Source organism: Hypanus sabinus, chromosome 5 (genome assembly GCF_030144855.1).
Source record: "Hypanus sabinus isolate sHypSab1 chromosome 5, sHypSab1.hap1, whole genome shotgun sequence".
NCBI lineage: Eukaryota > Metazoa > Chordata > Chondrichthyes > Myliobatiformes > Dasyatidae > Hypanus > Hypanus sabinus.
This window is the reverse complement of record NC_082710.1, coordinates 114,692,243-114,704,401: the sequence shown is the minus strand read 5'-3', so window position 1 is coordinate 114,704,401 and position 12,159 is coordinate 114,692,243. Positions and strand designations below refer to the sequence as shown.

Sequence of the window (12,159 nt, the reverse complement as noted above, 5' to 3'; positions counted from 1 at the left end):
CGTCTGCGAGTCCACCGGGGAGGACGGAGGCCCAGCGTCTGCGAGTCCACCGGGAAGGACGGAGGCCCAGCGTCTGCGAGTCCACCGGGAAGGACGGAGGCCCAGCGTCTGCGAGTGCACCGGGAATGTCGGAGGCCCAGCGTCTGCGAGTGCACCGGGAAGGATGGAGGCCCAGCGTCTGCGAGTCCCCCGGGAAAGTCGGAGGCCCAGCGTCTGCGAGTCCACCGGGAAAGTCGGAGGCCCAGCGTCCAGTCCCTGAGGGCTGGTGGCCTGTCATGGGGTTAGAGGGCTGTCTGGGTGGGAGGAAGTACAGGGGTTTGCTATTCTGTTGTTGTTGCTCATGTTACAATGCCGAATATAAGGGGCATACTATGTTGGTGCTGGAATAGGTGGCGACACTTGCAGGCTGCCCCCAGCATGTTCTTAGGTTGTGTTGGATGTTAATGCAAACGACACAATTCACTGTATGTTTTAATGTACATGTGATAAATAAATAAAAGTGAATCTGAGCACTGTAACTTTATCCCTAATTGTAAAATATAGGCATTGTGTCCGGAGTTCTGTGACGGCAGCATAAAATAATGAAACAGATTGTGAATACACAATTGCAGTTCATCACAGCCACTTTACATCAAAAAGTGCCTCAACCAAGTGTTCAAATTGATATGAACCTTTCTTAGTTTCCATTTTGATTCTATCATAGGTTAATACAACTCAGAGTATCTATGCCCATGTTGGGTATTGAGTACCTAGTTATTTCACCTCCTCTTCCACACTTGGTCCATAGCCTTCAATTGGAATTCCAGTGTTCGTCTACTTTCTTAATTGTTTTTCTTTTTTTTGGTCATGTACCCTGTGACAGGCTAAAGAACCAGCAGAAATGGAAAACACTTTGGAGACTGGTATTGCTATTAACTAATAACGTTTATTAGTAACTACACAATACAGTAATATACGTACAGATAAATCAAACAGTTAACAATGATTATAGATATATATGTGTGGAAATAGAAAACCAGGCCTTTTCAAACCCAGGAATGAATGGATACAGTCTTACGATGATGAAGAAAGTTCAGTTCAGTTTGTGGTGTTTAGTGGGGGAGAGAGGGGGGAAGAGAGGGGGGAAGAGAGGGGGGAAGAGAGGGGGGAAGAGAGGGGGGAAGAGAGGGGGGAAGAGAGGGGGGAAGAGAGGGGGGAAGAGAGGGGGGAAGAGAGGGGGGAAGAGAGGGGGGAAGAGAGGGGGGAAGAGAGGGGGGAAGAGAGGGGGGAGAGAGAGATGTGTAGGTCTTTGGGTGAGCTGGTGCCGTCGATCTTCCCGTTGTCCTCCGAAATCCTTTTAAAGTCACTGACTGTGACCATTACAAAGGCGACCGTTCCTCTGTGGTGGAATTATCAACCCAGGCCAGGGCTGGACACACAAATGACTCCCCACTGGTCACACCTTTTCTGCACTGCAAGAGCCACTGATCGATTTCCCCAAATTGATCCTCCAAAAACCCACCTTCCTGTGGGCACAACAAAGCTCATGTAGTTTCCAAAACCATGTCTGTGCCTGGATCCAGCAGCTGACCTGGTATTTATTTCAGCGTGCTGAACACCAGCTGTCCATCAAACTGCTCCATCCTTCTCTCTCTCTGTAAGGACTCACAAGCAGGCAGTGTCCTTGTAGAAATGTAAACAAACTGCTGAGAAACCATAACGTTAATCTTCTGAGCATTCTTCGCCTCTCTCTTAATAACAAGATCTCTGCATTGGACACCTCCCTCTCTCTTTTTAGAAGCACAGATCATAGGGTCAACTCAGGACCCTGTCACATTTTAAAAAGAGTCTCTGCTCTTTCGGCCATGCATTCCACAGTCCAATTACCCTTAGGCATTCTTCCCAGATCCCTACTGAACTTCCTACCCCTAAACCTCAGCCTATACCCTCTAGTTTTAGATATTTCTGCTATGGAAACAAGTTTCCAATTAACTACAACAACAATGACCAATTCCCTCATGACATATTGCAAGTCTGAATTTCCCTCCCACCACCAAGTGTAAGTCCACACTTCCTAGTCCCTGTGACACCAATGCCACCATCAAGTGCCAGCAACCTTCTACTAACTCCCACTGCGTCTACCAAATACTGGTCTCCTGATCTCAATCCCACCCCACCAAATGCTAGTTTTTCCAAACACTGCTGGGTCTATGCACCCCACTATTACAATCTTTTTGAACATTAATTCAGGATTACCAGTGGCTTGTTTGAGATCCGGAAAATTTTCATTCGAGAGTAGTTAATCAGACAGCTGTTGCTGCCATACTTCCACATCTTTCTAACCCAATCATTGGAGCACACTGGGAACTCTAAATCATTCTGCAGTCACTGTAAATTTAAACATACCAAAACTTTCTCTAATGTTAAAGTATACTTTTGTTTCACTGCACATTACATTTCCTATGTAAAATTAGGAAAAAAGATCAGAAAATGTTGGAAATACTCAGCAGGCCAGGCAGCATCTGAAGGTGTGGAAAGAGAAACAGAGTTAACATTTCAGGTTGAGTCAGAAGTGGGAATTAAAGAAAAAAACACAAGTTAGACGTACAAAAAAAGCTGGATGAACTCAGCAGGTCGGGCAGCATGCGTTGAAAGGAGCAGTCAATGGATGCTGCCTGGACTGCTGAATTCATCCAGCTTTTTTGTACGTCTTGATTTGACCACAGCATCTGCAGTGTACTTTGTGTTTAAAAAACAAGTTAGTTTTAAATTGCAGATAAGGCAAAATAGCCATTGGATAAAGGGATTATCTACGGCCAGGTGAGGCCAAGGTTGCTGTGGTTGATGGGTTTATGGCAGCAGAGAACGATTGGGGTAAAATACCATACTGTGCTGATGGAAAGAGAAAAAGAAAACTGAACGATATTGCAAATGGCTAACTCACAGAAGTCGCCAATTCTGACACCGAGAGAAAGCAGGTTGCCTGAAGCTGGAGGAATTCCTATTCAGTCCTGCAAATGATTTCCATTTCGTATGGCTCTGACATTAACTAGTTCTCTTTTCGAAGATGCTCTCCGTCCTGTTTCCATTGTGGTGTAGTTCCTGTGTGTGAGCAGGTCGCCAGCAATGCCCGCGGCTTGAGCGCGGTTTCGATGCGGCGAGTGGAGGGAAGCAGCGAGCTCTCCCGTTCCCTAGTAATGCGCATTGTGCCGTGGGGTCCGGGAGCTTCGAGGTGGAGGTTGCCGGTATTAACTCTGTCCGTTTAAAGCTGTTGGTGCAGCACACTGAACGATGTGAACGTGCACACGTTCGCTCCTGCTTTTGTGTTTATCTCCTTTTGATATTCAATCACTCAGACAACCCCTCCTCCCACCTTTTAACTGCATTTAAAGTCAAGAGAAGCAGCAAAGGAAAACAGGACAGCGCTAAAGTGGACAACTGGCTGCAATCTGCTTCGAGTTTACATTTTGGCCGCTTTAGTTGTGAGAGTGATTAAGATAAAATATAGCGAACGACAATTTGGCGCTCTTCGAGATTCGGTTCATTTTATTGGCTTTTTTCTTTGAGGAGATGGGCTGGAAAATGAGAAATATATCTTCTCTGAGTGCGGCAGTATTCCTTTGCTTGCTCGGGGTCACTTCAGCGTCTGAGCTCAGCTGTGAGGAGGTGAAGAAAGTTTTCGAACTGCGTCAAATCGGACCATCCAAGTGGCTGCCGGGGACACCCAGAGCTGGTGAGCACAATCGGACTTTAGACAAAAATCAGTACACAAAATTGTCCACAAATAACGAAACGTTTTATGCGTCATTTATAGAGTTTTTGCTTGAGACGGTTTAAAATGCACGTGTTTCCTTATCCCTGTGCTGCCCCGACACGTGCAAGTAGCGTTTCCAAGAAGGTTCTGTCGGTAAGTTCAGTGCTAAGGAAAATTCGTATTTAATTTTACTTCTCCGTTCAATCCATCGGGTCTGGCCGTTTTCGGACCACTTCCCTCTATCACGTGCCCGTCAATTCTCGATCATTCTATACTTCTATTGTCTGTTAAAATGTTTCCATGAAATTTCTTATTGAGTATCTTCTTATTGAGTTCCTAATAACATTATATGCATGATGGTACAAATAAATTACAGTCAATGAAAAGACTTTTATTTCAAAATAAAATTTATAAATGTATAAAATGTATAAATGTATATAATGTATAAAATTTACAAGAACTACCATGCATTCTCTTTATATTCATTCTGTCATCAGTTCAGTATATTCTGTTCACATTGTACAGCTGCCACTCACTTTACCTCTTTTTAAAAAATGCACCCATGAAGTGTTAGCTTCATGGTTAGTATAACACTTTACAGTACAGGCAGTCTGGGTTTAATTCCCACCGCTGCCTGTAAGGAACTTGCATGATCTCCCAAACTCCAACCTGCAGTTTCCTCCTGCTGGTCGGTAGGTTAATTGGTCATTAGTTGGTAAATTGTCCTGTGATTAGGCTAGCGGTGGTTGCTGGGTGGCATGGCTGGAAGGGCCTTCTCCATGTTGTGTTGCAATAACTAAACAAACATACTCTGATAGAACACACTACATCCATACCCGAAGTGGAAGTAGACATAGTGATAATAAACCTGATCCTGGTTCTGAAATTTTCCAATGGAAATTACAATCTATATATATTAATTATAACACTTATGAGAGTGATGTTTGTTGTGTCAAATGGAGGTTACTGGTATTGCTAAAAAAAAGGGACTTCTTTTCCTCCACCATCAATGCTGCCCTCTACCATTTCACACACATTTGTTCTTACCTTATCCTCCCTCCACCCAACCAGGGATACTGTTCCTCTTGTCCTCACCTACCACCACACCAGCCTCTGCATTCAGTAAATAATTCTCTGAAACTTTCGCCACCTCCAACAGGATCCCACCCACCACTAAGCACGGCTTCCCCTCCCCAAACGCTTCCTGCTTTCCTGCAGGGATCGCTCCCTACATGACTCCCTTGTCCATTCATCCCTCCCCACTGATCCTTGCAAGTGGAACATGTGCTTTACCTGCCCCTACATCTCCCTCACAACCAGTCAGCCACAACCAGACTTCACCTGTGAGTCTTTTGGCTGTGTTTGGCATTCCCGGTGAGACCTGACGGGGATTGGGACATTGCTTTGTCGAGCATCCACCAGAGAAGCAGCATCTCCCAGTGGCCACCCATTTTAAATCCACTACCCATTCCCATTCCAATATGTCCATCTACAACCTCATCACAACCTTGTATTCTGTTTGGGTAGTCTATCCTGATGGCATGAACATCGATTTCTCAAACTTCCAGTAAAGCCTCCCACTTCCCCCCCCCCCCCCCACCATTTCCCATCCCCTTTTCCTTCCCTTACCTTATCTCCTTGCCCACCCATTAACTCCCTCTGATCTCTGATGCTCATTCCCCCCCCTTTTTTCTTTCTTCCATGGCCTGTCTCTTTCACCAATCAGTTTTCCAGCTCTTTACTTCATCCCTCCCCCCTCCAAGTTTCACCTATCACTAGTGTTTCTCTCTCTCCTCCCCTCACCTTTTAAAACTACTCCTCAGCTTTTTTTCTATAGATGCTGCCTGGCCTGCTGAGTTCCTCCAGCATTTTGTGTGTGTTGCTTGGATTTCCAGCATCTGCAGATTTTCTCGTTTGTTATTGATACTGGATTTCAGCATCTTCAAGGAGCGGTACCTTCGGAAGCTGGTGTCCATCATTAAGGACCTCCACTACCCTTTTTTCATTGTTACAATCAGGAAAGAGGTGCAGAAGCCTGAAGGCACACACACAGCGATTCAGGAACAGCTTCTGCCCCTCTGCCAAATGATTTTACATTATTGTCACCAAACAATTGATACTAGAGCGTACAATCATCACAGTGATATTTGATTCTGCGCTTTGTGCTCCCTGAAGTACAAATCAAAGTAAATATAATAAAAATTTAAATTATAAATCTTAATTAGAAAATAGAAAAGGGAAAGTAAAGTAGTGCAAGTCAGGTCCGGATATTTGGAAGGTACGGCCCAGATCCGGGTTAGGATCCATTCAGTAGTCTTATCACTGTTGGAAAGAAGCTGTTCCCAAATCTGGCTGTACGAATCTTCATGCTCCTGAACCTTCTCCCAGAGGGAAGTGGAACAAAAAGTGTGTTGGCTGGGTGGGTCGTGTCCTTGATTATCCTGGCAGCACTGTTCAGACAGTGTGTGGTTTAAAGTGAGTCCAAGGTTGGAAGATTGGTCTATGTGATGTGCTGGGCTATGTTCACAATCTTCTGCAGCTTCTAAATGGATTTCTAAATAGATATTGAACCCATCAACACTACCTCACTTTTTTTTTTACATTTCTATTTTTTTTGCACTACTTATTTTAACTTAACTATTTAATAGACATATACTTACTGCAATTCATTTTTTGTCTATATATTTATCATGTATTTCATTGTGCTGCTGCTGTAAAGTTAAGAAATTGCACAACATATTCCGGTGATATTAAACCGGATTGTGATTCTCATTCTATAGCAGTTGCGTCCTTTGGGTTGTTGAAACCACTAATCTTTTAGATGTCCGTAACCTGATCTGCAGCCAATGCAAAGTTTTAAGGATGATAATTTTAAATGGTGTGATAGTTTACAAAATCCATTTAACTCTGCAGCAGCTCTTAATTCCAATATGAATCATTGATTCCAGAAATTTCTCAAGTAACCATTATGATTGCTGGTTTAAGCTGCAGTTACTTTGTGCAAATAAGTAAGAAGAATTCCTTTAGCAAAGTCGATTCTTGGCTTGGTTTTGCTATGGTGTAACTTCAGTAAAAGTTATTATACCACACCATATCTGTCCTGCAGGTTAGTTCCTTCGTAGCTCAGTATCCTGAGTAGTGCATATTAATGGAAAAGTAATCATATTTTTTGAACTCATGATATCACTTTTAATATCAAGAAGTGAAAAGTAAACTGGCAAAATAAATATCTGAGTTAGTTTTATAACAGTTTGTTTCGTGGTGAGTGACAAAGCATTGGAAAAGGGACCCCTCAGGGACCTGAGTGTGTTTCAACTGTTACGGGTTCAAGCAACAATAAATATGAGTGAGGCAGGGGTTTTTATAACAAATAACACGTTTATTAAACACTGTCAACAAACCCCCCAAAAGTAAACAAATCACTAATATAACTGGAAATCAGCTGCTGTGTGGCAACTTAAACAGCTCTTAAAGCAGTATTGCAAAAACGGTTCTTCAAAGTAGTATTGCAAAAGTTCAAAATGCTTACAGTCCATTTAAGGGAGAGACTTGTTTTAAGATGATTTAAATTCTCTTTCACGTTGTGTCGTTGCAGTTCCCAGTCGAACTACTTTCCCCCGAAGAATTTTACGAAGGTGATATGTAACGGCTTAAAGGCACTGACCTTTCCTTTACAAAACTGTTCCCAATCCTTTCTGCTGTTATTCACAGGGATTAACATGGGCACAGTCAACGAATTCCTTCTGAATGAGGATCAAACAAGGTCAAACCTATTTCACCGTTGAAATCGACTTCCTTCGATCTTTTAACTCCCGAACTCCAATCTTCACTCTCCACTGACTCTCAACTAGCAGTATTATAAAGAAACTGCCGGCAATGACCTTTTAAACTTTAGGCATTAAATAAAACTTCATCTTCCAACTAAACTGCGTCATAACATTAAATCACGCAGTGGCATGAAGTCAACATGGCAAATCCAGCCACGAACTGCCCCTCCTCACAGGGAGGGGTCCTCCTTTTATACCCTGTTTTTAAAAAAAACCTGTCACATGACCTCTACTGTCGGGAAAATGATGTCACTCCACCATCACAAGACCATTACCTCAAGTCCAGTACAGCTTCAACACCTGTCACGTGACAAGTACACCACTGTCACGTGTCACAAGTACATAACACAACAGTGATAACCAAATTTTAATTTGAAACTGTAAACAATGCATTTTATGAAATCCAGTATATTGGATACTAGTGTATTGTTATGATACTCTAATAATTTGAACCTCTACATAAAAAATAAAAACATAGAACAGTACAGCAGAGTTCAGGCCCTTCAGCCCACAAAATTGTGCCAACCCTTTAACCTACTCCATGATCAATCAAACCTCTCCCTCCCATGTAGTCCTTCATTTTTCTTTCATTCATGTGTCTATCTAAGAGTCTTTTAAATGCTCCTAATATATCTGCCTCTACCACCACCTCTCGCAGCATGTTCCATGCACTCACCACTCTCTGTGTGGGGAAGATCCTGCCTCTGACGTCCTCTTTATACTTTGCTCCCATCTCATTAATGTTAAGTCTCCTTGTATTTGCTCTATTTGACCTGAGAAAAAGTCTCTGGTTGTGTGCTTGATTATAGGCCTCTAATCAACATGTACACCTCTTATCCTCCTCTGCTCCAAAAGGAAAAGCCCAAGCTCGCTCAACCTATCCTCATAAGACATGCTCTCTAATCCAGGCAGCATTCTGGTAAATTTCCTCCTCATCCGCTCTAAAGCCTCCACACCCTTCCTAAAATGAGGTGATCAGAACAGAACACATATAAGTGTGGTCTGACCAGGGTTTTTTAGAACTGCAACATTACCTCATGGCGCTTGAACTAAATCTCTTGTGTAATGAAGGCTAACACACCTTTTTAACCCTATCAACTTGTATGATGGACTTGAACCACAAGATCCCTTTGTTCTTCCACACTGCTAAGAATCCTGCCATTAACACTGTATTCTGACTTCAAGTTTGACTTTCCAAAGTGAATCACTTCACATTTATTTCAGGATTGAAGTTCATCTGGTTTTCCAGCCTGGCTTTGCATCTTATCATTGTGCTGCTGTATCCTACGATAACTATCCACAACACCACTAACCATCGTGTCATTTGCAAAACTACTGACCCACTCTTCCACTTCCAAGTTGTTTATAAAAATCATAACGAGCAGGAATCCCAGAACAGAACTGCTTACCGACCATTGATAAGTTTTTTAAAAAAAGCATTGAGCAAATATTTTAATATCTTGCCATTGGTTATGGTCTATTAAAACTATTGATTAATAGTAGAGTAGCAGTGCCATCATTCAGGATTTCCAAATCGGTTTTTAAAAGGATACCTGGGAGCAACATGTAAACTAATGGTGCCTTTTTATGACATCGCAACTGTGAATGCACAGTTGAAGCTGTAGGCTCATTGAAGTATGATTAAGTTATGACTGTGCAGTCAGTCCATGGATCACTTTTTCCCCAATCAATTTTGTATTTGTGCTGTTTCGATCAATGTGTGGCTTGCTTGGTGATGATCAGTTTCAGTAACTTAGTGTTCTTGGTGCTTGATTTAAATTGGCATATTTAGTTAGTATTTGATTAAATTTCATATTATTTAAAGCATTATAACTATTTCTGAAGTGGCAATGCATTTGCTGTTCTGATATGAAATCTGAAAATTCAGCATTTTTAAAGAAGAGCTTTTCTGCTCCAATTCCTCAGGTTTTATAGATTTGCAGGTAACACTGCCGTAGTGGGTTATATCTCACATAATGATGAGTTGAAGAAATTTGGCCTGTCCCCTAAAACCCTCACTAATTTTTATAGGTGCACCGTAGAAAGCATTCTTCTAGGGTGCATCACAAACGGGTGTGGAGGTTGTCCTGTCCCAAGACCGGAAAAAGCTCAGAAGATTGTGAACATAGCCCAGCACATCACACAATCCAATCTTCCATCCTTGGACTCACTTTACACCACACGCTGTCGGAGCAGTGCTGCCAGGATAATCAATGACAAGACCCACCTAGCCAACACACTTTTTCTCCCTCTTCCCTCCGGGAGAAGGTTCAGGAGCTTGAAGATTCGTATGGCCAGATTTGGGAACAGCTTCTTTCCAACTGTGATAAGACTGCTGAACGGATTCTGACCCGGTTCTGGGCCGTACCTTTCAAATATCCAGACCTGACTTGCACTACCTTACTTTCCCTTTTCTATTTTCTAATTATGATTTATAATTTAAATTTTTATTATATTTACTTCGATTTGTACTTCAGGGAGGGCAAAGCACTGAAACAAATATCGCTGTGATGATTGTATGCTCTGGTATCAATTGTTTGGTGACAATAAAGGAATTGGAGTATGGGAAGGAGATGGAGAGCCTAGTGACATGGTGTCATGACAATATCCTTTCCCTAAATGTCAGCGAGACAAAAGAGCTCATCATTGACATCAGGGAGGGGCATGTTAAATTCCTTTATCCTCCTCAGGAAGTGCATGTGCTTGGGTTTTCATCAACAGTGGAGAGAGCTTCAAGTTCAGAAGTAGTCCTGGTTTGACTACATAGATGCTCAGTAGTGCTTCTACTTCCTGAGGAGGCTAAAGGAATTTTGCATGTCCCTTTTGATCTTCAGCAATGTTTTACCAATGCACTATGCTATCTTGATGCTTCATGGCTTGGTATAGCAACTGCTCTGCATGTGATTGCAAGAATCTGCAGAGAGTTGTGAACGTAGCTTAGCATATCTCTCCTCCATGGATTCTGTGCAAGTTTCTTGCTGCCTCAGTAAAGCAGCCTGCATGATCAAAGATCCCACTCCCTCTGGGCATTCTCTCCTCTCTCCCTGGCTATCAGCAGGAGATAGGAGTGCCTGAGAACATGCCCTGTACCACCAGGCTCACCTACAGCGACCATGGACTATTTCTCTAATATGATAAGATGAACTCCTGACTTGGATTCTACCTCTGTGACCTTGCATATCATAGTCTACCTACACCTCACTTTCTCTGTACTGTAACACTTTATTCTGCACGTTGTTATTATTTTATCTTGTACTACCTCAATGCAGTGTTGTAATAAATTGATCTGTGCAGGAATGGTATGCAAGAGAATCAGTATTATCATATTACATCAGTATTATCTGACAATAAAAAACAACTAATTGTTCTTAAATGCTGATTTCATCTGTTTCATTTACTAATTCTGGTAATTCTGGTAATTACAGCATATTAGTTGTCTATTTTAAGACAAACTTTCTGGTCTATACTGTATACTTTATCTCAATGAAAGTTAAAATTCAGAATAAATTTATTATCAAAGCACATATATGTCACCATATACAACCTTAAGATTAATTTTCTTGTGGGTGTACTGAATAAATCTATAGAATTTTAGCTACAGTCGGCCCTCCTTATCTGCAGGGGATTGGTTCCAGGAACCCCCGCGGATGCCAAAAAACATGAATGCTCAAGTCCCTTATTTAACCTGTCTCAGTGCAGGTGGACTTTGCGATCCAGGGGAGCTCAGAACCCGCCGTCTGTGGCTGCTGCTGAATCCACAGTGTTTCTGTTCCATTGACGAAAACGATCACGATTGAAAATAAAGTGGAAATAAAGTGATCGGAGAGAGGTGAATCGCCATTGGCCATTGGAAAAGTGTTGGGCTACAGTCGGTCAACGATCTGAACAATTTTAAAGGATAAAGTGAGAAAGGCCCTGCCCCGATGAAAGCTACAATTATTACTAAGCAGCACAGTGGTTTAATTATTGAAATACATACGTTTCTTAAGTGTTTTATATGCATAGAAAGGTAAAATATATACTATATACTAAGAGAAATGTTTGACTAACTGACACTAAATAATACCGGATGTACCTGTTCTGACTTGTGTACAAATCCGACTTAAAGACTGCCTGTACTTTAAATTATCTCTAGATTACTTATAGTACCTAATACAATGTAAATGCTATGTAAATAGTTGTTGTACGGTATTGTTTAGGGAATAATGACAAAAAAAAAGTCTGTACATGCTCAAACAACAAGTGCTGGAAAGAGAACTTCCGGGTTTTCCCAATCCGTGGTTGGTTGAATCTGCACATGCGGAATCCGCGGATAAGGAGGGCTGACTGTATAATCAATAGAATCAGTAAAAGACCAGAGTGCAGAAGACAACCAACTGTGCAGATACAAAAATATAAATAATATTGAGAACATGAGATGAAGAGTCATTGAAAGTGAAATGTAGGAACATTTCAATAATGGGGCAAGTGAAGTTGAGTGAAGTTATCCCTTTTGTTCAGGCGCCTGATGGTTGAGGGATAATAACCATTCCTGAACCTGGTAGTGCGAGTCCTGAGGCTTCTTCCATCGACTTGTTCTTGATCTTTCAATTAGCTACT

At 42.0% G+C, this 12,159-nt stretch overlaps 1 protein-coding gene across 9 annotated transcripts in view; it reads left to right on the top strand.

The window, feature by feature from the left end:
- Positions 1 to 1,259: 1,259 nt before the first annotated feature.
- LOC132394341 (glypican-5-like) overlaps positions 1,260 to 12,159 on the top strand; it is an 855,183-nt gene continuing 844,283 nt past the window's right edge. For 4 of the 9 annotated variants that reach the window (XM_059970368.1, XM_059970369.1, XM_059970366.1 and 1 more), the window contains exon 1: positions 1,263 to 3,712. In XM_059970368.1, the coding sequence (XP_059826351.1) occupies positions 3,550 to 3,712 (163 nt within the window). In that variant the 5' untranslated portion in view covers positions 1,263 to 3,549. Of the gene's footprint in view, positions 3,713 to 3,791; positions 3,887 to 12,159 lie in introns of those variants that run through there. The other 5 variants (XM_059970374.1, XM_059970375.1, XM_059970371.1 and 2 more) reach the window with 4 other exon arrangements.